Raw genomic sequence first — 24,879 nt, 5'->3', positions numbered from 1 at the left:
CAGCTAGCGCTACCCACACTACTCATTGGCTGCTCACCTGTTTGGGGGAGCGGGAAATCGAGCTTTACTGATGCCACTTAAATGCAGCCAATATCTCTTAAAGGGGAGGTGCATTCTGGCTGCAGACAGCAGGGATGCTTGTACTGAAAGAAATGGCTGCAAGAGGTCCAGAGAGGGCACCCAAGTTCTTTGATGCAGCACTGGAGGCAGTGGATAGGAGGAGGGAGACCTTTTTTCTTCTGGGGCAGACCATTTTCACAAAAGGGTCCTACAACATGCGTAGGACTATTATTTAAATATTTTAATCAGCGTTTTAAATGATTCAGGCGTGTGTCCTAAACACCAACGGAGCAGCCCAATTCAATATGGCGGGCAATGCACTTCAGGCACGGAATGAGCGCATGCATGTTTCCCGCCATGTTGGACACTGCGGCGCCCATTTTATGCCTGTAAAACGGATGCGGCGTCAACGAATTTCTAGGCCTTAATTTCTTTAAGCAGCATACTATAGTCCATTGCAGCTATGCAATGCAGTTTCTGGATTGACAGAAGGAGAACGCAGAAGCCAAAAACACTGATTCAGTGATGATGTGTAAGGGTGCTCAATTCCTCCTTGATGGTTGTCCCTTGTATGTTAACACGATCATCCAATCTATCCTTTTATCGCACCTTGGACTGTGTATCTCAACACCAATAGAACCTTTCCTTGAGGTGCTCCAACTTTGTTTGCACATGTATGCCTGAAATCTCTCTGCAGATGCCATTAATATATACATCAATAGCATTCTGTAAATCAGGCAGCTCTTGCTATATGGCACTGCCCAACTGGGTGGTACAATGGGCAATTCTAAACAGGCCAGCTTGATTCATCTTATGTAAATAGGCAAGTGACTTGTTCACCGTTTCACACTTGTGCAGACTCTTTCATTTCATCAGTGAATGCATGGGGTTGGAGTCATGTACTGACTCTGCAGAGCCCACATCATACTGTACATCTGCAAAAGTAACAACCAGCCTTTCTTCAAGCACTACTTCTACTCATTCCTCACCTATAATCAGTAATTCACCCTGTGTTGTTTCATTAGGCTCAGTAATGCCCTCCAAATTGGCACCTGCTTCAGGTGGTGTGGATGTGATGTTCCCGAGTACTGGATTCTTCCTCCAGGCTAGTGACCTTTCTGTAAAAATAAGATAATGATACAGAGAGAGTATATAGACATTGTTATGCATATTATTGTTTCAAATCCCACCATGGCAATTTGAGAATTTAACTCAGTTTTAAAAATCTGGAAATAAAATAACTGTTTTTAGTAAAAGCGACCATGAAGCTGTTTGGACTGTCGTAAAAACCCACCTGGTTCACTAATGCCCTTTAGGGAAGGAAACCTGCCGTCCTTACCGGGTCTGGTCTATATGTGACTCCAGTCCAAGACCAATGTGGTTGACTCTTTTAACTGCCCTCTGAAGTGACCTAGCAAGCCATTCAGTTTCTAGGGATGGGCAATACTCTTGTTTGAAACTATTTTGTCAAATCTGACTCATTTTTTAAGTTCTCTGGATAGGCATTTCTACCAGTTAGATAATTGGCACTCACATCTATATACAGCAATGTAAAATAATTGGCACTCATTATCTACCTTGTCTACATTTCTTCAAATCTGATATCTTCTTCTGCACATCTACCAAGTGCCTTGGATTGTTGAGACTGCTACTTGATTGCTTTCTACAACTGCTGAACTCTCTGTTTGGTGGTGGGCTGCTCTTCTGACCCATAGAGGGCAATTGACTGTCCACAATAATCTGAAGAATGTCATCAGTAAAGTTATCTTTCCAAGTATTCCTCCCTCCATCAACATTCTAATTTGTGTGCTCCACAGTTGAATTGATGAACTTAGCATTATTTATAGCACTTACCTGATTATTAAGGGGGAGGAGTTAAAGCTTGATTCAGCACCATTATTGCAGGTCTTTTATGATTGGCTGTTCAATTGTCTATTGGTTGTAATGTAGAATGTGCAATGTTCTGTACTGTGTTCCTGCAGATGCAATAAAAAAAACATTTTTTTAAACTTATTTAATACACAAAGAGTGTGCTCAGAGCAAATTGAATCCCTTAGAGACAAAACAATTAAGCTGTGATAACATAGGGCCAATAATGTGGTACTGTACTGCGCCAGTGCTGTCCAGGCACTACATGTGCCTGCACACAAATGAGCTGTTCTTGCCGGATAAAGCAAGGTCAGCTTGTTAGTATAATTTACTCCAGGCAAATCGCTCATAATGCACTGGGCGTGCCAGCAATGATACCTCATTACTTAATTAGGAAGAACATGAAAACCCAGGGTACATGTCCTTTGGATTGTTAGCAGCACTACCTCTAATGGAGACACTTGCTGAGATTTAGTTAATAATCTTGGAGATGTTGATCATCAGCCAAAATACCAACATTAAATATTGTCCTTAGATTCTTCCAAATAGGCTTTCATTGCCTTCTAGTACAACGAGCAGCCAGGTGTCCAAACAAAGCACTTTTAACTTTATGGCAAATATAAAACTTCAACTAGATTTGGGAAGAGAGGAGGGCATCTACTTGTTATCATCATATTTTATTTGAAATTGGTTTTAGAATGTTTAATCGCCGTTTTGTACGTGTATGTATGCCAGTTACATGGTGATGGTAGTGATGACGAAACAAAATATCACCGATCAGTTCAAGCCTTAAACAACATAACTTTGGATCAGTGGTTTTCTTAGTTATTTTTATCTAGCTTTTGTCCTGTCCAGAATCTGGGGGGTGATTTTAAACCCCAAAAACGGGTGGGTTGGGGGCGGGTGGGAGTTGAAAATAGTTGACTTTTGGGTCGCTACCGCAACACAGCTTTATTTCCGGGTTTAACGTCGGCGTGTAAAATTACAGGCTTCCTGCTGGGAATGCAAAGTTCAAAAATTTTGCGATTGCGACCCAAAAAAACAACTATTTTCAACTCCCACCTGCCCCCAACCTGACCGTTCTTGGGGTTTAAAGGCCAACTGTTTTTTTTTGCGAATATCAGCATTTTTGAAGTGCTGTTTGCATTTGGTCCAGCAAATCCGCCTTTTCATGACTTCCAGCAGCCTAGGCTAAAACTCATCTCAGATTGCCCTGAAAGTTGTTTATGCACTTGGGTGGACTATGCACATGTATGGCTTTCGCTCATGCCAACTCCTTGACTCCCAGGACTCCTTTGCAGTATAGGAGGATGTTTAATTACCTCATCAGAGCAGCCAAGGTAAGCTACTTGCTCACCTGACCCTGCCTTGCAATCTCTTTATATGTGTGACACTCCTTCATTACTTTCACCGTGTTCTAGGACTGCACTCTGAACCACTCTCCCATCCTGTGTCATCTGCTGCCTCCAAAACCCCTTCCCTCAAAGTGTGTCATAACTCGCCACACATGTTCTTTATTGATTTTGTTCCTGAAATAACCTCATGTATCAAACCGTTGTAACAAAAGACCCTGCCCAGCCTTCACTGCCTTCTTCTCTCTCACAGGCGAAGATTGTCCATGGGAAGTGGTCCACCAACAATAGACCTCTGACCCCTTATGAGAAAAAGCCTTGGAAATCCCAAGGAGCCATGCCGCCAAACCTCTTGGGGTTGGGGATGGAGATGTAGGAGGGCCAATTTGCAGCTTGATTGTATAATGCTTTGGGAGCACAAACACACTAGCCAGAAAAATGATCTTCCTAAGTTACAGAAGAACTGCTACGGTAGCTAAATAACATTATAACATCTCTTCATTTTCTTTTCCTCCAGAAAATCCAAAACAAGATGCTACTGAGGAGGAAGAAAGAGCTGTGTACCCTTCCACCTCGGCGCAACCAGCCACATCCTCTCCCACATCGTCATTCACCATTTCTTTTACTCACCAGCCTAGAGAAATCCACTTCAGGGGATGTAGACAGAACCATAGAGCTTTACATCACAATAGGGGGCCATTGTGTCTGTGCTGACTTTTTGCTAAAGCTATCCAAAACTACTCCCAATCCCTGTACTCTAGTTATAGCCTTCTATCTTTCTTTGCTTCAAATATTTATCCAAACTTCCTTTAAAAGCAATGGTCGCTGCCTCAACTACTCCCTGTAGCAAAGCATACCATGTCCTAACAACCCTCTCTGTAAAGAAATTTCTCCTAACCTCTCTCCACAGACGTCAACCCTTGGCTGTAGAACCTGTGGACTCAGTTCTTTACAATCCTGCTCTAAAAGGAATGCTGAATGAACATTACACTCACATAAAGGCACTGAGAGTGATCTTGGAGAACCTGAGATTAGATGGCAGAGGTCTCCGTGGAATCCATTTCCATCATCAGTGCCGATATGAGGATTCAACATAATGCAGTGCTACCTGGAATGTACGGTGGCACCAGAAAGATATGCATCTGTCCGCCCTAACACCAGTCAGTGCACCAACATGGATGCTTTGACCACTAGCCTTCAGATCTTGGGGAATCATTTAAAGAGAATAATGGCAACCGACTTCTGAAAGATTTGGGCACCATCACTCACGGTCTGCAGGATCTGATACCATCAAGTCTGCCCTACTGTTGATCAGTTGCCACTCAGATCCAGAACCTAGCACAGATTGCGTGGCTAGAGCCCGCCTTCATGATGCCACCTTTTCTCTAGGTAACAGCTCATGTTACTTTTCCAGCCATCCTCCTCATATTGGTGGCAGGCTACAGGACCAGACTACCCCTGTACCTGCAGTGACAGAGCCTGCAGAAGAGTTGTCCCAAAACTCAGAAGCTCTGAGATGAGGGCCACTTCGGTCCCAAGAGGCTCACAATACTGCAGTGCAGACAAGGACATCTGGAATCCCCAGTCCTCAAGCACAGTACCAAGATAGGTTTAGGAAAAGCAGTGATAAAAAGAACCACCTTTCGTAACTATATCTGTGCCCAGTAGAACCACTTTGTGATATTAAGTCCAGTGTTGTAAGGAATGTTTGTTCTTTGTTTTCTGTTTGAGAGGGGGTTTGGAGATCGGTTTGCAATGGGACACAGTTCCTTCTGTGTCCTTAATGCACTGTTGCCTCCTTCAGCAGATCTCTTCTGACACATTCTTGGGGGAGTGGCAGTCTGTAGACTCTGGTGGAAGGGTGCTCTTCTGTTTTTGGGTAGCCTAATCCTGCAAACCTCTCTCATTTCTTCTTCTTCCTGCTCCTGTCATAAGGACATATGAGAATGGTCATAGTGAACCCCATAGTAAGGGCTCTATGACAGAAGATGCAGTTTGCAGAATCCTTTTTTATTTGCACAGCTGACAAAATAAGATTTTTCTGATCGTTCCTGTCAAAGCTGATATTTCAGACAAAAGATTGTGGGCAATCAAAGCTTGTAAACTCAACCATTTTCTGGTTTGACAACTCATGCAGGTAACTTACTCTTCTTTTTACAGACTTAAGTCAGGTGCAATTCTGGTGTTTTCTCTAGAGCAGCAGTTTTTGCCCTCATTATATTGTCATACATGCGCCACTTTGGTGGTGTGCACATCTTCTCCGAGCAGTCAGTTCCACCAGAATTTAGCATGTATTTTAGAACAGGCGTAACCCCGCTGTATTTGATTTACAGTCTAAATTCCAGGCCCCATGCCAGAACTACACCATTTTTACCTCCAAAAAATCCCAGAATTTCAGGCTCTCTGTGTCAATCAAATTTAAAGTGCAATGAAATTGAGACAGTCCTTTCTATAAAAGATCCAGTTTACTTCAGATTTTTAGAGATATGTTCATTAGGGATCTCATCTGCTGTATGTACAGTCACTGGTACAATCTTTTAATCACAAAAATATCTCAATTGATAATGGGAAACATTTTAAGAGCAGTGGGTTTTACAAAATTCAGAAATGCACAGCACTTTTTTCTGTGTTATCTTTTTATTGAATTAGTCATTTATAACATAGCTACTGTCAGAATGAAAAAAGACAAACATCATCTCTGTGTATCAAGAATGTCATATAGGAACGAAGGCTGCAATTGTACTGTAGCTAGCAATCACAGATCTTCCTGCGTATACTGCCTGACTGTAAATTTGACTCTACGCTCCAGGGGACAGGTCTGCCTACATGTACTTACACAAGTGCATGAGGTCCTGCTCCCAGCTGGTAAATATCTCAAACATTCCATCAGAAAAGGTACTGTTTGACATATCAGGCACAGTAGAGAGGTAAATGAAAGGTCTTGTCACCACTGATCATCCTCATGCAATTCCAAGTGACTAGCTCAATAGCAGTGGTGGCCAAGATCTGAGGGTAAATCACCCAAGGAGTGACCATATTTTGCCGATCTGTGTCATGGTGTTTCGGAACGCTGTGCCACTCTTTTGCTTGGATGGTCAGCATTTCTAGCCCCCAATTAATGCTAGCCCTGGAAATCAACTCATTTTGGGACACAACCAAATTGATGATTTGAAACATTTTGCTGCTTGTGGTAAATGGCATCATGTTGATGACTTTATTGTGTCAGATAACGATGCACTCCCGGGGAGCATTTCAGAACAGAACCTGGGCTAGAAATATAACGCAGCAGGTTACAGGGTATGCTGTACAGAAATCTGCATGGAGTATTGGCTTTCATTTATCCTGGTTTGCCAGAGCATTGAACAAGTGTATAACGGTTACACCACATATCAAGAGCTCAAATTCAGTGAATTTGAGCTGCCAGTTTCCCAGGAGCCAATAGAGCCAGGGTATATCTAACTTGTAACCAAGCAGTTAATTGGTCATTGACTGAAAAATAATTCATAGAAGTTACAACATGGAAACAGGCCCTTCGGCCCAACATGTCCATGTCGCCCAGTTTATACCACTAAGCTAGTCCCAATTGCCTGCACTTGGCCCATATCCCTCGATACCCATCTTCCCCATGTAACTGTCCAAATGCTTTTTAAAAGACAAAATTGTACCCGCCTCTACTACTGCCTCTGGCAGCTCGTTCCAGACACTCACCACCCTTTGAGTGAAAAAATTGCCCCTCTGGATCCTTTTGTATCTCTCCCCTCTCACCTTAAATCTGTGCCCCCTCGTTATAGACTCCCCTACCTTTGGGAAAAGATTTTGACTATCGACCTTATCTATGCCCCTCATTACTTCCATTTGTACAGCATTTTATTACTTCAAAATGTCTCACTGTGTTCCACACAATGAAAGACTTTTGGACAGTTGTTATGTAGGCAAATTAATTAAATACAACATTTTATGCTTTAGTGAGGGGGTTGGGGAGATAATTTCCTCTATAGCTAATGTGTGCTATACCTATGATGATGATTTTTTGATCAGTAGTAGTATTCTCGTGCCTGAGTCAGAAGATTGATGATTTAAGATCCCCCTCCAGGACTTGTGCATATAACCTAGGCAGACACTTCAGTGCAGTACTGAAGGACTACTACATTGTCAGAGGTGCAGACTTTTGGATGAGATATCATACTGAGGCCCTGCCTGCTCGCTCAGGTGGACTTGAAAAACCCTTGACACTATTTGAAGAGCCAGGGAGTTCTCCCAGTGTCCTGGCCAACATTCCTCCTTCAATCAACACTACCAAAATAGGTTAATTGGTCATTCATCTCATTTTCTGTTTCTTGGAGCTTGTTGTGCATTCTATTTACCTTTGTATTAAGTGCCAAAAGATATATTATGCATGGAAAAGGGGGAATAGGTTCAAAAGGATGACGATAAGAGCATGCAAAAACACATTAAAAGGGTGATCAGAGGACTGGAAAATGCTTCAAAAGTGTCCAAAATCAAAATGTCCTAGATGCTTCAGGAAATAAAATTTGCACAATCAGAGCTCCATTCCCCCTCAAAAAAAATGTAATCCACTGCTGCAGAAATTGCAGCTTTATGTAGTTCAATTATTTCCCTACAATGCAACTGATGTAATATTCAGCATAGCTGCAGCTTAAGTCATGACAAGTTCATGTCCCACAACAGTCCCACTGTAACTACTACTTTTTGTATATCACGTGACGCCATTGGATTCACAGAAAAACAAACTGAATTGTGGAATGTGATCCTCAAACACTAATAAAAATTCAATCTAATAAACATTCAGTTGCCTTCAGGTAGTGGCCTTGGTTATAGGCCTTTATTCAGTGGTACATCGTTTTTTGACTTGTCAGTTTTAGTGGGGCTGAGACAAATTTTTGAAACTCAGCCTTTCCAAGTTCTGTAGGCTGACGTGTATGGTTTAATGACATTGTTTAATAATTGTCATTTATTAACTTTGTTCCACAGCAGTTCAGTGCACTGATTCATGCAGGATCTTCTCAGTCAGCACTTCTAGCTTATTGTAGTGCCAAGTCTTGCTCCTAGATTTTTTCACAACTAATGAGTAACTAACTATACTATCTTATACCATGTGAAGGTTAATCTTTAGTGAAAGAACTTTGTTTACAGCAGGAAACTGATAAATATGACAATCAATTCCATAACCTGAACTTTGACCACTTATCTACCAGACACTGAATGTTGGGATACTCTACTTATTAATATGGTCCCATTAAATCATTATTCATATTATTCCATGCTACAGTTTAGTAACTTCCTCAATCTGGATGGTCATTCAAACAGTCAAACTTTTTTAATCAGTTCCTGTACTGTGGCCACAATGGATGTGCATATAAACCCCATAAAATCTTGAATGAAACAGTCCTCAGGAAAGGAAACCTCAACAATAGCATGCTAATTTCTCAATGACTCTGTCCATTCTGTGAAAACTGTAAATGTGTGACCTTTATCTTCTATATATTCCTTTACCTATGCATTTAATTTCTATTATTTACAATTTTTAAAGTTCAGGATACACAAGATGGTATGCAAGATGTACCAGCTGGAGATAGATATCCAGGGGTAGCATTTACTTAGGGGTTCTTCTGACCTCAAGCCGTAACTTCAGCAGAAACCCTGGAGAAATGGTATGGTTGGCCATTTATGCCATTGCTCCGGGGTTTCTGCTGATCTTCCACTAAAGTTACGGCGGCAGATCCAGAGAACTCTGCAGCACTGGGGAAGGGGATGGGGTTTCATTGCACCAGGGAAAAGTCCTGAGAAATCATGGGCTTTGGTAACACTTGAGTGATTTTTCTGGAGTTTGGAAGCACTGCGGTTGGGGTTTGGCAGCAGCGGACAGGTCATTTAGTCTGCATCACTGTGGAGGAGATACCTGAGATTTGGCAGAACTGGGGGATAAAATGTGGGATTTGGCTCATTGGTGGATTCCTCTTGTCCTTCAATTATAATGGGGGGGGGGGGGGGTGGGGTGGGGTGGGGGGAGAGCCCAGATCCGAAGCAATGCTGAGGGTGCCCCAAGTTAGGCAGCACTGGTTTCAAAGAGATCTCTGCAAATTGAATACAGGTCTTTCTTCATATTTGTATTTCCTCATAGCAGGCAGCATCCTGGTGAATCTAAGTTGTACCCTCACTAAAGCCTCAATGTCTTTTCCTAAAGTGTGAAGCCCGAATCTGCACTCAATACTTTAACTGAGGTCTTAATAAAGTTTAATATATGCTCATCATTACCTCTTGGCTTTTATATTCTATACCTCGTGATAAAACCTAGAATTCTTTTAGCTTTTTTCTTTGCAATGGCCTAATAAACCTAAGGCACTGTCTTTAATGTCCTGTGAACCTGTATCCCTAAACCTCCCTGCTCTTCCACAGCATTTATCCTACTTCCATTCAGAGTATAATTACTACTGTTATTTTTGTTACCAAAATGTATCACCTCACACTTACTGACACTGAATTCTATCTGCTACTTTTTAGCCCATTCCGCCATATTATCAATATCCCGTTGCAGCTTCCTTTGGTTTTCTGAGGAATTAACTACTTCCTATTTTGGTATCATTTGCAAATTTTGACAGCATTCCTACTAGGTCTATACCCAAATCATCGATATACAGTGAACAGAAGTGGCCCCAGAACTGAACTCTGTGGGACACCACTACCCACTTCTAACCACTGAATATCTGCCCTTAACTCCAACTCGGTTTTCTCCCTTCTAATCAATTGTTAATCCAGTTTACTATCCTCCCCGATTCCATTCCCACTAATCATCTCTAATAATCTCCCATATACCTTGTCAAAGACTTTCATAAAGTCCATGTACACTACATCCACTGCATTTCCCCCATCTACCATGTCTGTTACCTCCTCAAAGAATTCTACGAGGTTTGTCAAGCACGATCATCCCTTTTGAAATACATGCCGCCTTCTTTTAACTATTTTCTCTTTATTTAGATACATGACAATTTCATCCTTAATTAAAGACTCTGCGGCGAATGACTCGCCTCCTGACTCCCCAAAGCCTTTCCACCATCCATAAGTGATGGAATACTCTCCACTTGCCTGGATGAGTGCAGCTCCAGCAACACTCAACAAGCTCGACACCATCCAGGACAAAGCAGCCCGCTTGATTGGCACCCCATCCACCACCCTAAACATTCACTCCTTTCACCACTGGCGCACAGTGGCTGCAGTGTGCACCATCCACAGGATGCACTGCAGCAACTCGCCAAGGCTTCTTTGACAGCACCTCCCAAACCCGCGACCTCTACCACCTAGAAGGACAAGAGCAGCAGGTACATGGGAACACCACCACCTGCACGTTCCCCTCCGAGTCACACACCATCCCGACTTGGAAATATATCGCCGTTCCTTCATCGTCGCTGGGTCAAAATCCAGGAACTCCCTTCCTAACAGCACTGTGGGAGAACCTTCACCACACGGACTGCTGCGATTCAAGAAGGCGGCTCACCACCACCTTCTCAAGGCCAATTAGGGATGGGCAATAAATGCCAGCCTCTCTAGCGATGCCCACATCCCATGAACGAATAAAAAAAAACTCTAAAATTTTCTCTGCCACAGATGTTAAGATAACTGGCCTGTAATTACTCGTATTAACTTTGTTTCCTTTTATATAATGAGTACTGTATTGTCCACTCTCCAGCCCATATCCACACTCTAAGAGCCCTGAAATATAAATTCCAGCACCTCTGCAATTTCCACCCTCACCTCCCTCAGGATCCTAGATTATATCTGGTCAGGTCCTAGCGCTTCACCTTCCCTTACCAAGCTAATTTACCTAAAATTTCTCCTTTATCTATCATATCATCACTCATCTCCCCCTCAACCACATCAAAATTCAGCTCCTCTCTGATAGTCTTTTTGGTAAAGACTGATGCAAAGTACTTATTAAATACCTCCATCATTTTGTGATCATCATTTTCAAATAGACAATCCTCTCCTCACAGGGAGCCCAACTCACTTTTAACAACTCTCTTTTTACTGATATTCTTGCAAAACACTTCACTGCTGGTTTTGATGCTTTTTGAATTTTTTTTTCTTCATACTCATTCTTAGCTTTCCTTATCCCACTCTAAACTTTTCTTCTCATTTTCTCATTCACCTTTAGTTCTTTCATTATTCTTCTTGTAGTCCTCACTGGCCCTCTTCTTCAATTTTAATTAGTTTCTAACCCCCATTTATCCATGGCATCCTAAAACTACTTGTAATTTTCTTTTTAATGGAATATCCTTATTCTATACCTTTGCAATCTCTTTTATAAAATCATTCCATCGGTGCTCTACAATCCTGTGTGCCAATTTCTCTTCCCACCTCACCTCAGATAGCTTGCTCCTCATCTTTATAAAATCTGCCCTAATCCAATCTGATGTTCTAGTTTTTGTACTAACTTTTTCTCCTTCTAGTTAGATCTTAAACCTAATCATACTAGGGTCACTACTCACAACGTACTCATTCACATCTAGCTCATCTATCTAATCTATTTCATTACTCACAGCCAGACCAATGTTGAGGGATAAATGTTAGCCAAGGCACCAGGAGAACGCCCCTGCTTTTCTTCAGATAGTGCCATGGGATCTTTCACATCCACCTGGATGGCAGGCAGGGCCTTAGTTTAACATCTCATCCGAAAGAAAGCACCTCCGACAGAGCAGCACTCCCTCAGTACTGCACTGAAGTGCCAACCTAGATTATGTGTTGAAATGGGGCTTGAAAACACAATCTTTGACTCAAAAGCAAAAGTGCTATCACCGAATGCACAAACAATATGGTGACATTAGGTGTCACCATATATGTTGTTCATGACATGTGCCATTGTGAACTTTGATTCCTTTTTTTCTAAGTGATATTTGTTTGGTGGGATATGTTGCTGATTGATCTCTATGTATTTGTTTGCAATAAATGTATTAATTTATTTGTGTGTGCCTTGCCTCCTGGTGGTTTGAGGGCACAAACACACTAGCCAGAAACATGATTTTCAAAAGCTACAGAGGGCATGATATAGCAGCTGTTTAATGTTATACATCTCTTCTTTTTCTTTTCCTCTAAACAACCCAAAGCAAGGTGCCACTGAGGAGGAAGAGGTGGGCAGTTCCCAGAGAGATATACCTGGAACAATGTAGGTAATGCTGATGAAGGTTTTGCATTAGGTGAGACACAACATGAAAGGCAATTTGGGGGCTGGATGGACAGCTGAGAGGATGGAGGCTAAAACATCTGGCCTCCTTTCAAATGTAGTAAGGGAGAAGTGAGCTTAGTGGGGGAATAAAACTCCAGCTGGGCCAGCACTGAAGGGAGGCAAAAGATCTTTTGTATGTGCCAGAAAACACAAGTTAAGCAGGGATGCTGCAGAGGTCAGAGGCATGGCCAGTTGCTGAGAGGTGGGATAGGGAAGTCTACAGTCCCACCTAATGCCACAAGGCTCATTTACATTTTAGTACAGTAATGTTTACACCTCAATTTTAAATTGTAAATGTTGACCTGAAAACCACTTCTGAAATACCGTGACACAGAAACTAAGGGCAACGTTTACTGGAAATGTGCAATATATGCAGGACTTTTATTAATATAAGCTAGTGGATCTCCTGTGGCGTTGCACAGAGTAAGATGGAATGTACAGGGGTAGATTTTTGTATTCACCGCCTAGGCCGTAATCTGGCAGAGGGATTGCCCACCTATTACAGAAGCTGCCTGGTTTCCATTCCACTGAAATCAGATGATCAACCAGGCAGTGAAGACAAAAATCTACCCTAGGTGTCTTTCTGTCTCCATTGTGTTCCTGTTGCTGTTTGTCTCTTTGTTGCTCTGTTTCTATGGCTCCCTTGCTCTTGGTTGTTGGTTCTCTGTCATTAACTGTTACTGTCAGTTTTGTCTCTGTACCCGTTTGTTTTCGTGTCTTTTTCTATTTTCCTTTTGGGTCAGGAGATGGTATGGCATGATGGCCTCATATTCTCTTGGCTCAGTCTAAGTCTTTAGGCAAGCAGCATCAGAAGCTTGGCCATCTTTTTTTTTTTAATTGCCAGGAGCAGAGCAGAGTGAGCCGTGAACTGGACAATTTTTGGAATTTTTTTTAAATTAAAGAGGCCCACAGCAGAAAACATTGTTTTTAAAACTTAAAATTTTAATGGTGCAGGAGAAATATTTTACACACAAAATTTAATGGGGGCAGAGCAGTGAGGGACCAGAACCAGGAGATATATAAAATATAAAATGTAATGGCCAGGGGCTGGCAGAGCCAGGAGTGGGAGGTGAGAGCACGGCAGAGCATTAGGCAGGAAAAACAGGCAGGGCAGACTAGAGTCAGAAAAGACGAGAGCAGGAGACCATAGCTCTGTCAACCAGGGGCATGCAGTGCCAGGAACTGGAGCTAGAGCTCAATCAGTACCAGCCATGAGCAAGGAGGCAAAAAGGGCAGGGGGAGGTAGGGCTGGAAGTGCAGCAGAGCTATGAGTGGTCTATCATGAAAGAACAGTGCAGGCAGGGAGCGGGAGTGTGACACAGCTGCAAGCGGACCACTTTGAAGCAACAGGGTGGTGGGTTGTGGGAGAACCGAGATTAGGGTGGGCTAGGTGGGGGAAGGTCTTGCTGGACCAGTAAGGCTGGACCAAGCGGGGGAGCATAAAAAAAGGTTTCCTGAGGGCCTGGAGCTGCCCTTATTGCAGAGAAGAAGGCAGGAGAACAGGAAATAGGAAGCAACAAGACACAGACCAAAAGTGGAGCACCATAAGGGTGCGGGTGCAGAAAGGCAGGTAACCAAAAAATGGAGCCGGAGACCTAGAAGAGGGGAAAAAAAGTTTTTCAATTAATTCAAATATAAGCATAAAAGTATTTAAAATATATAGAAAGCTTTACATAAAAAGTTGAAAGTACTTATCTGGAAGCAGAAAAGCAAATTTGAGAGAGGCATCAAAATACTGAAAGTTGCTCCACTGTGGTTGAAGGCTCTGGTAATCAGAGCCTTCGACCACAGCATTACAGCAACTCTTTACACACAAGAGATCTCAGTTGTAAATGAATACCATAGGCAATTTCAATGTTAAATATTGGCATAAAAGTTTGACTAAAAAAAAAATCAGGTCAGCAGAAAGCGGCTTAGTTGGACAGAAAGTATGCGCATATTCAAGATTTTCTACAGACACGTAAATAACAAAAGAAAAATCAGGATAGGGATAGGACCACTAAGGGATAGACACAATAAACTCACAGGCAATGACATGAAAAGGGAAAAAATATTAAATAATTATTTTGCTTCAGTATTTATCAGGGAGACTAATATGATTTTATAAAAGCATATGGGATCTTGGGCTTTATAAATAGAGGCACATAGCACAAAAGTATGGAAGTCATAATGAACCTTTATAAAACACTAGTTCGGCCACAACTGGAGTATTGTGTCCAGTTCTGGGCACCGCACTTTAGGAAAGGTGTGAAGGCCTTGGAGAGGGTGCAGAAGAGATTTACTAGAATGATTCCAGGGATGAGGGACTTTAGTTATGGATAGAAAGGAGAAACTGGGGTTGTTCTCCTTGGAACAGAGACTATTGTGAGTAGATTTGATAGAGGTATTCAAAATCATGAAGCGTCTAGACAGAGTAGATAGAGAGAAACTGTTCCCATTGGTGGAAGGGTCAAGAACCAGAGGACACAGATTTAAGGTGACTGACAAAAGAACCAAAGGTGGCATGAGGAAAGACCTTTTTACACAGCGAGTGGTTAGGAACTAGAATGCACTGCCGGAGGGGGTGGTGGAGGCAGATTCAATCATGGCCTTCAAAAGGGAATTGGATAAGTACTTGAAAAGAAAAAATTAGCAGGGCTACGGGGATAGGGCAGGGAGTGGGATTAGCTGGATTGCTCTTCCACAGAGCCGGCGTGGACTCGATGGGCCAAATGATCTCCTTCCATGCTGTATCCTTTCTATGATTCTATATGGTGGGCAGGACATTAGAAAAGATCAAAAAAGTTATTAAAAAGTTATAAAGTTATAAAGATAGAAAGGGTGGGAGATAATTGATAAACTAATCAACCTTAGAGAGGATAAAACCCCAGGTCCAGATGGATTACATCCGCGCATATTAAAAGAAGTTAGGGAAGGGACAGCAGAGGCATTATGACATATATAAAAATTCATTGGAAAAGGGAATAATGTCAGAGGACTGGCAGACGGCTAATTTGATTCCTCTATTTAAATAGGGAGATAGAACAAGTCCAGGGAACTATAGACCAATTAGCTTAACGTCAGTGATAGGAAAGATAATGGAATCCATACTCAAAGATGCAACAGAAAAACATCTAGAAATCAAAAATATAATAAAGAATAGTCAGCACGGATTTCAAAAGGATAAGTCATGCTTGACCAACCCTATTTCGTAATTCTTTAAAGAAGTAACAGAAAGTGTAGACAAGGGCAATGCAATAGATGTAATATATTTGAATTTTCAAAAGGCCTGCGATAAGGTACCACATAGTAGACTCATGACTAAGATCAGAGCAAGTGCAGTCAGGGGACAAGTAGCAGAATGGATAGCAAGCTGGCTACAAAACAGAAAACAGAGAGTAGAGATTAAAGGTAGTTACACAGACTGGCAAAAGGTGGAAAGTGGTGTTCCACAAGGATCAGTGCTGGGACCACTGTTGTTTACCATTTACATAAACGATTTAGTCTCGGGAATTGGAAGTACAATTTCAAAATTTGCGGATGACACCAAATTGGGGGGTATAGTTAATACCAAGAAGGACTGCGATAAAATACAGGAAGATATTAACAAACTTGCAGAATAGGCATGTAATTGGCAAATGAATTTCAATATAGCTAAGTAAGAGGTGGTACATTTTGGTAGGAATAATGAGGCCACATACTCCTTGGAAAATATGAGTCTAAACGGAGTAGAAGAGCAGAGGGTACAGATACACAAATCACTAAAAGTAGCAATGCAGGTTAATAAGACCGTAAAAAAAAAACAAACACTGGGGTTCATTTCTGGAGGGATAGAATTGAAAAGCTGAGAAGTTATGCTAATCTTGTACAGAACTTTGGTTAGACCACACTTGGAGTACTGTGAACAGTTCTGGTCTCCATATTATAAAAAGGATATAGAGACACTGGAGAAGGTGCAAAAAAGATTTACTAGGATGATACCAGAAATAAGTGGTTATACCTATCAGGAAAGATTGAATAGGCTTGGGCTGTTTTCTCTAGAAAAGAAAAGACTGAGGGATGACCTGATAGTGGCCTTTAAGATTATGACAGGGTTTGATAGGGTAGACATACAAATGTTTCTGCTTGCGGGGGAGACCAGAACTAGAGGCCATAAATATATATTGGCGGGAGTAACTATGACTCTCTTGGGATGTATCTGGCCTTGGTCTCCCAAGAGAGTCATGGTATTGTAGCTGCGACCTCTTAGTGGGTTCTCAGTCGCAGTGAGCCATGCCTCCCCGTGATCCCACCGGGCAACAACATACAAAAGTTAGCTAAATGGGCTGCCCGGAGAACTCTCAACCATGGTATTCTTGTATATTTCTCTACCGCGGTTTACCACGTGCAATCTCACGGTCGTTCAAAGAATACATGAACAGGTGATGTCTGGAGATAACCTCCCTCAGGAGGGGACATTAAAAAAACCACGGAGCTTGCTCCATTGTGGATGGGAACGACCGCTTAAAAAAAAATCCCCGCTCGTGGAATCAGTGACCCAAGTGAAAAAGTAATTAGCTGGAATGTACACTGGGCTCACTTCCTTGAGGAATGTCTTTATATGGGCCATCATTCGCTGGATAGTTCCTACCGGTGAAGATTGGAGCGAACAACCTCGCACTTCAAGGGACCCTGCCGAACGAAGCCGCGCAGTCCCGACAAATTTGCATATTGTCTGTTTGTCTATTATGATTTTACCCTCCTTGATATTGACATTTTTGTCGGACTCCTTGTTTTAACTTCAATGGACTTCATGTTTTAACTGATTACTACCTTTTTTAAGCAGTTTTTATTCGATATTTTAATTGGATTTGTCAGTTCATTTTATCTCGTTTTGCTAGATTCAGAATTATATTTTAATGTGTGGTCTTTTCACATGGTCACTCTCATTTTAAATTAGTTTGTTTTAGTTTATTAGCTTAGTTTGTTTTTTTTCTTTTTCCCCATGCGGTATTGGTATTATCTGTCCACCTGATTTGTATCTTGGTACCAAGGTAGGTAAATTCTGCTTCGCTTGTTCTTTTCCCAAACATCTGGGGCCCCCAGTCTAGCCATACCTGTGGTTTCAGTCTGGATAGTCACGACAAGTTGACGAGCAACTTAAAAACTCGAAAGGGACACTCATAAATGGACAAGCTCCACGAGTTTATTTTAGTAGTCACTAAAAAATCCAATAGGGAATTTAGGAGAAACTTCTTCATCCAGAGAGTGGTAAGAATATGGAACTTGCTACCACAAGGAGTATTTGAGGCATCGAGCATAGATGCATTTAAGGGGAAGCTAGATAAACACACGAGGGAGAAGGAAATAGAAGGATATGTTGACAGGATTAGATGAAGAAGGGTGGGAGGAGGCTCACGTGGAGCATAAACACCAACATGGATCTGTTGGAATGACCTGTTTCTGTGCTGTACATTCATAGAATCATAGAATGGTTGCAGCACAGAAGGAGGCCATTTGGCCCTTCGAGTCCGTGCCGACTCTTTGTAAGAGCAATACAGTTAGTCCCATTCCCCCGCTCTTTCCCTGTAGCCCTGCAAATTTTTTCCCTTCAAATGTTTATCCAATTCCTTTTTGAAAGCCACAATTGAATGGCTTCTACCACCCTTTCAGTCAGCGCATTCCAGATCATAACTACTTGCTGCGTTAAAAAGTTTCTCTTCATGTCACCTTTGGTTCTTTTGCCAATCACCTTAAACCTGTATCCTCTGGTTCTCAACCCTTCCGCCAATAGGAACAGTTTCTCTATTTACTTTATCTAAACCCTTGATGATCTTGAACACTTCTATCAAATCTCCTCTCAACCGTCTCTGCTCTAAGGAGAAAAACCCCAGCTTTTCCAGTCTATCCACGTAATTGAAGTCCCTCATCCTTGGAACCATCCTAGTTTATCTTTTCTGCACCCTCTCTAAGGCCTTCACATCCTTCCTAAAGTGCGGTGCCCAGAATTGAACACAATACTCCAGTTGTGGCCGAACCGGTGTTTTATAAAGGTTCACCATAATTTCCTTGCTTTTGTACTCTATGCCTCCATTTATAAAGCCAGGATCCTGTATGCTTTTTTAACTGCTTTCTCAACCTGTCCTGCCAAATTCAAAGATTTGTGCACATAAACCCCCTGGTCTCTCTGTTCCTGCAATCCCTTTAGGATTGTACCATTTAGTTTGTATTGCCTCTCCTCGTTCTTCCTGTCAAAATGTATCGCTTCGCACTTCTCTGTGTTAAATTTCATCTGCCACATGTCTGCCCATTCCACCAGCCTTTCGACATCCTCTTGAAGTCTATTACTATCCTCCTCACAGTTTACTGCACTTCAAGTTTTGTGTCATCTCCAAATTTTAAAACTGTGCCCTGTACACCCAAGTCATTAATATATATCAAAAAAAGCAATGGTCCTAGTACCGACCTCTGGGGAACACCACTGTATATATCTTCCTCCAGTCCGGAAAACAACTGTTCACCACTCCTCTCTGTTTCCTGTCACTTAACCAATTTCGTATCCATGCTGCCTCTAACCCTTTTATTCCATGGGCTTCAATTTTGTTGACAAGCCTATTATGTGGCACTTTATCAAACGCTTTTTGAAAATCCATATACACATTAACCCTCTTAGTTATCTCATCAAAAAACTCAATCAAGTTAATTAAACACAATTTGCCTTTAACAAATCCGTGCTGACTTTCCTTTCCGAATCCACACTTGTCCACGTGATTATTAATTTTGTCCTGAATTATTGTTTCTAAAAGCTTCCCCACCACTGAGGTTAAACTGATGGGCCTGTAGTTGCTAGGTTTATCCTTACATCCTTTTTTGAACAAGGGCGTAATATTTGCAATTCTCCAGTCCTCTGGCACCACCCCCATATCTAAGGAGGATTGGAAGATTATGGCCAGCACCTCTGCAATTTCTACCCTTACTTCCCTCAGTAACCTAGGATGCATCCCATCCGGACCGAGTGACCTATCTACTTTAAGTACAGCCAGGCTTTCTGTACCTCCTCTTTATCAATTTTTAGCCCATCCAGTATCTCAACTACCTCCTCTTTTACTGCGACTCTGGCAGCATCTTCTTCCTTGGTAAAGACAGATGCAAAGTACCTCACCCATGCCCTTTGCCTCCATGCGTAGAGCTCCTTTTTAATCCCTAATTGGCCTCACCCCTCCTCTTACTACCCGTTTACTATTTATATGCCTATTGAAGACTTTTGGATTCCCATTTATGGTAGCTGCCAGTATATTGTCATACTCTCTCTTTGCCCCTCTTATTTCCTTTTTCACTTCTCCTCTGTACTTTCTATATTCCACCTGGTTCTCACTTGGATTATCAACCTGACATCTGTCACATGCCCCGTTTTACTGCTTCATCTTACTATCTCTTTCGTAGTAACTATCTATCTCCTACCTTTCCCCTCGTGGGAATGTACCTAGACTGTACTCGAAACAGCTCCTCTTTAAAGGCCACCCATTGTTCAATTACTGTTTTGCCTGCCAATCTTTGATTCCAATTTACACGGGCCAGATCCGTTCTCAACACACTGAAATTGGCCCTCCTCCAATAAGTATTTTTACTCTAGATTGCTCCTTGTCCTTTTCCATAACTAATCTAAACCTTATGATACTATGATCACTGTTCCCTAAATGTTCCCCCACTGACACTTGCTCCACTTGACCCACCTCATTTCCCAGAGCCAGATTCAGCAATGCCTCCTTCCTCGTTGGGCCAGAAACATACTGATCAAGAAAGTTCACCTGAACACACTTCAGAAATTCCTCCCCCTCTTTACCCTTTACACTATTATCCCAGTCTATATTAGGATACTTGAAGTCCCCCATTATCACTACTCTATAGTTCTTGCACCTCTTTGTAATTTGCTCCTCTATATTCTTCCCTCTAGTTGGCGGCCTATAGAATACTCAGTAGTTAATGGCACCTCTATTGTTTCTTAATTCTAACCAAATAGATTCTGTCCTTGTCCTCCCAAAGACAATCTCTCTCTTCAGCACTGCAATATTCTCCTCAATCAATACTGTCACTCCCCTCCTTTTTTCCTTCCCTATCTTTCCTGAACACCTTGTATCCAGGAATATTTAGTGCCCAATATTGCCCTTTTTTGAGCCAGGTCTCCGTTATCACCACTACATCATATTCCCATATGGCTACTTGTGCCTGCAGCTCACCGACCCTATTTACCACGCTTCATAGGTTTAGAACGCATGTGTGTAAATGCATCTTAGACCGTCTCGTATTCTCTCTAGGTCTGATCCCACCTAATGCTGTACTATTTCTTACTCTAGTGCTATCTGCCTCTCCCAATCCTTTGTGCACCCTGTTTGTCCTTTTTAATGCTACATCCTCGTACCCACCCCCCTGCCAAATTCATTTAAACCCTCCCCCACAGCTAGTAAATCTCCCCACGAGGACATTGTTCCCAGCTCTGTTGAGGTGCAACCCGTCTGTCTTGAACAGGTCCCTCCTGCCCTGAACCGGTCCCAATGTCCCAAGAATCTGAAGCCCTCCCTCTTGCACCATGTCTTTAGCCACACATTAATCTGCCTTATCTTCCTATTTCTGTATTCACTAGCGCATGACACTGGGAGTAATCCAGAGATTACTACCTTTGAGGTCCTGCTTTTTAACTTCCTCCCTAACTCCTGAAACTCTAACTGCAGGACCTCATCCCTTTTCTTTCCTATGTCATTAGCACCTACATGGACCACAACTTCTGGCTGTTCTCCCTCCCCCTGCAAAATGTTCTGCACCCTCTCTGTGAAATCTCTGTAATTCTCAGTTAGATTTCGGTATAATAAGTAGCATATGACTTATGATTGTTTGGCTGATGAAAGATACTGGTAATGCACCTAGACTTACTGAGTGTTGCAACCATACATTCCTTTTGCATGTAAAATAAATTCAATATTTTCTAGTCTATACTTGCACAATTGTGTTAAGCACAAAATATTTCTACTTGTTGTAATAACTTTCTGATAAATCTATTATAATATTAGGGCAAGTCATCTTAGGTTGGTTATACTGCCACTTTTGCATTGATGCAAAACAGTTGTGGGTGCACATCAACCTGAAAATGGCAGTCTAACTCAGGAATCAGGTGGCAATTTTACTTAGGTGGTACTAAAGTCAAGAAGCCTCCAGGAAACCATCGCACACTGCTTGGGTTTGGCAACAGGTGGAGTATAACTCTAATCAAATGTGAAGCCAGGTTTAAAAACTCTAGGGACATTTTATAAACTTAGTATTGAGTCGTTTTAATGTTACGAGAAAGTCGATGCCGTTGTCTACAGCAACTGTAGTAGACAACAGCGAAAGATAGCCACAGAGGTAATGGACCTTTGCTCCTATGTAGAAGCTCTCTCTTGGTGGACAGGGTGTGAAACGCAGCCAAAGGCGGTCCAAAGTATAACTCCAGCTGGCTGTAGTTTGCACTAACCCGCCTCAGACCAGGTTGTGTACTTTAATACAGCCCAACGCTTCTTTTTCCACGCTAAATTCATAAGATTAACTCACCGGCTCAGTCTTCAGGGGAAAAAAACATGGTCCAAGTCTTGACTATTACTATTTTTGGCTCTATTATAGTTGTAGCATTCCGAGTGGTTGCCCTGAACTCCAGTGGGGGCGGCCCAACCCCCGCCATAACTACAGCGGGAGACTGGGGGGGGGGGGGGGGGGGAGAATGGCGTTCGCGGCGGTTGGACGCACGGGGGCCGGGCCTATAGCGGGGGCCCGGAAGGTGCTGCGTTGCACCACTAGAGAGCCGGGATCCCAGGGAAAATAACCGACGAACAGATCACTGTGAGCCGGGCAGAGAAAAGGCACCAGGGGGGAGTGAGGCTCGAGAATCGGCCGAAAAATACATTTGAGGATAAATATAAACTGAAGGCGGGGGAGACAACTGTTAGTGACTTCTATGGATGATAAATAAAAAGTTAAAATAGAACATCAGTTCAACTTACCGCGAGGCTCACCTTACAGCCAATATGGCGCAGGCTCGGAGCTCAGAAGGAAAGTGAGCTCCGTTGCCCTATCTAGTGGTCAAACTCAGTAACTGCACAGAGATTAATTATGTACAATCTACAGCACAGAAACAGGTCATTCGGCCCAACAGGTCTGTACTGGCGTCTATGCTCCACAAGAGCCTCCCCTCTTCACCTAACCTTATCAGCATATCCTTCTATTTCTTTTGCCCCATTTGTCTATCCAGCTTCCCCTTCCATGCATCTATGCTATTAACCTCAGCTCCTTGTGGTAGTGAGTTCTACATTCGTGGCAATCTTTAGGAAAATAACTTTTTCCTGTTCGGTAACTGGCACATTTAATAGGACAATCCTATTAAAACATAACAGGCATCACAGGAAAAGAGGTCACATAGAAGCAGTAAAGGGTAGAAATGGACACATTTAATGACAGTTTATCAATGTGCCCTCACCTCTGGTGGGTTGATAAGAACATAAGAAATAGGAGTAGGAGTAGGCCATATGGCCCCTCAAGCCTGCTCTACCATTCAGTAAGATCTTTGATCTCAACTCCACTTTCCTGCCTGATCCCCATATCCCTGAGAGTCCAAAAATCTATCGCTCTCAGTCTTGAATATACTCGTGATGTGGAGATGCCGGTGATGGACTGGGGTTGACAATTGTAAACAATTTTACAACACCAAGTTATAGTCCAGCAATTTTATTTTAAATTCACAAGCTTTCGGAGGCTTCCTCCTTCGTCAGGTAAATGTTCAGGAGCTCCTTGAAGTCTACGCATTTATACATCACAGAACAATACATGGTGTTTACAGACTGCCCCTGCAACTGCCCGTTGCCAAGGCAATCACCGTGTTCAGACAGAGAGGTGTCACCTGCAGAACCCCCGAATACACATTCAACAAAAAAACAAACAGGAAAAAAAAACAGAGAGAGGCAGAAACATCCGGAAGGCAGAGAAAGCCAGCAAATGACCCATTATATTAAAAACAGATAACATTTGTTCACTGGTGGGGTAACGTGTAGCGTGACATGAACCCAAGATCCCGGTTGAGGCCGTCCTCATGGGTGCGGAACTTGGCTATCAATTTCTGCTCGACGATTTTGCGTTGTCGTGTGTCTCGAAGGCCGCCTTGGAGTACGCTTACCCGAAGGTCGGTGGATGAATGTCCATGACTGCTGAAGTGTTCCCCGACTGGGAGGGAACCCTCCTGTTTGGCGATTGTTGCGCGGTGTCCGTTCATCCGTTGTCGCAGCGTCTGCATGGTCTCGCCAATGTACCATGCTCTGGGGCATCCTTTCCTGCAACGTATGAGGTAGACAACGTTGGCCGAGTCACAGGAGTATGAACCATGTACCTGGTGGGTGGTGTCCTCTCGTGTGATGGTGGTATCTGTGTCGATGATCTGGCATGTCTTGCAGAGGTTACCGTGGCAGGGTTGTGTGGTGTCGTGGACGCTGTTCTCTTGAAAGCTAGGTAATTTGCTGCGAACGATGGTCTGTTTGAGGTTGGGTGGCTGTTTAAAGGCGAGTAGTGGAGGTGTGGGGATGGCCATAGCGAGGTGTTTGTCCTCATTGATGACATGTTGAAGGCTGCGGAGAACATGGCGTAGTTTCTCCGCTCCGGGGAAGTACTGGACGACAAAGGGTACTCTGTTGGTTGCGTCCCGTGTTGGTCTCCTGAGGAGGTCTATGCGATTTTTTGCTGTGGCCCGTCGGAACTGTCGATCGATGAGTCGAGCGTCATATCCCGTTCTTACTAGGGCGTCTTTCAGCGTCTGTAGGTGTCCATCGCGGTCCTCCTCGTCTGAGCAGACCCTGTGTATTCGCAGGGCCTGTCCATAGGGGATGGCCTCTTTGACGTGGTTAGGGTGGAAGCTGGAAAAGTGGAGCATCGTGAGGTTGTCCGTGGGCTTGCGGTAGAGTGAGGTGCTGAGGTGCCCGTCTTTGATGGAGATTCGTGTGTCCAAGAAAGAAACTGATTCTGAGGAGTAGTCCATGGTGAGCTTGATGGTGGGATGGAACTTGTTGATGTTATCGTGTAGTCTCTTTAGTGATTCCTTGCCGTGGGTCCATAGAAAGAAAATGTCGTCGATGTATCTGGTGTATAGTGTTGGTTGGAGGTCTTGTGCAGTGAAGAAGTCCTGCTCGAACTTGTGCATGAAAATGTTGGCGTATTGGGGTGCGAATTTGGTCCCCATGGCTGTTCCGTGTGTTTGGGTAAAGAACTGGTTATCGAAGGTGAAGACATTGTGATCCAGGATGAAGCGGATGAGTTGTAGGATGGCTTCCGGAGATTGGCTGTTGTTGGTGTTGAGTATTGATGCTGTCGCAGCGACCTTCGGGTAAGCGTACT

The 24,879-nt window shown here is 42.9% G+C and overlaps 1 protein-coding gene across 10 annotated transcripts in view; it reads right to left on the bottom strand.

The window, feature by feature from the left end:
* Nucleotides 1-22,582, bottom strand: part of LOC137323713 (ferroportin-like) — a 79,989-nt gene extending 57,407 nt beyond the window's left edge. For 7 of the 10 annotated variants that reach the window (XM_067987540.1, XM_067987542.1, XM_067987543.1 and 4 more), the window contains exons 1-4: nucleotides 22,060-22,190; nucleotides 1,915-2,036; nucleotides 1,638-1,800; nucleotides 1,050-1,178 (exon numbers count right to left, since the gene is read on the bottom strand). In XM_067987540.1, the coding sequence (XP_067843641.1) occupies nucleotides 1,050-1,178; nucleotides 1,638-1,773 (265 nt within the window). In that variant the 5' untranslated portion in view covers nucleotides 1,774-1,800; nucleotides 1,915-2,036; nucleotides 22,060-22,190. Of the gene's footprint in view, nucleotides 1-1,049; nucleotides 1,179-1,637; nucleotides 1,801-1,914; nucleotides 2,037-13,220; nucleotides 13,238-22,059; nucleotides 22,191-22,505 lie in introns of those variants that run through there. The other 3 variants (XM_067987538.1, XM_067987539.1, XM_067987547.1) reach the window with 3 other exon arrangements.
* Nucleotides 22,583-24,879: the final 2,297 nt, after the last annotated feature.

The sequence above is a fragment of the Heptranchias perlo genome, chromosome 7 (genome assembly GCF_035084215.1).
Source record: "Heptranchias perlo isolate sHepPer1 chromosome 7, sHepPer1.hap1, whole genome shotgun sequence".
In the NCBI taxonomy this organism is placed as follows: domain Eukaryota; kingdom Metazoa; phylum Chordata; class Chondrichthyes; order Hexanchiformes; family Hexanchidae; genus Heptranchias; species Heptranchias perlo.
The sequence above is the reverse complement of the archived record's forward strand: the minus strand, read 5'-3'. Positions and strand labels throughout refer to the sequence as shown.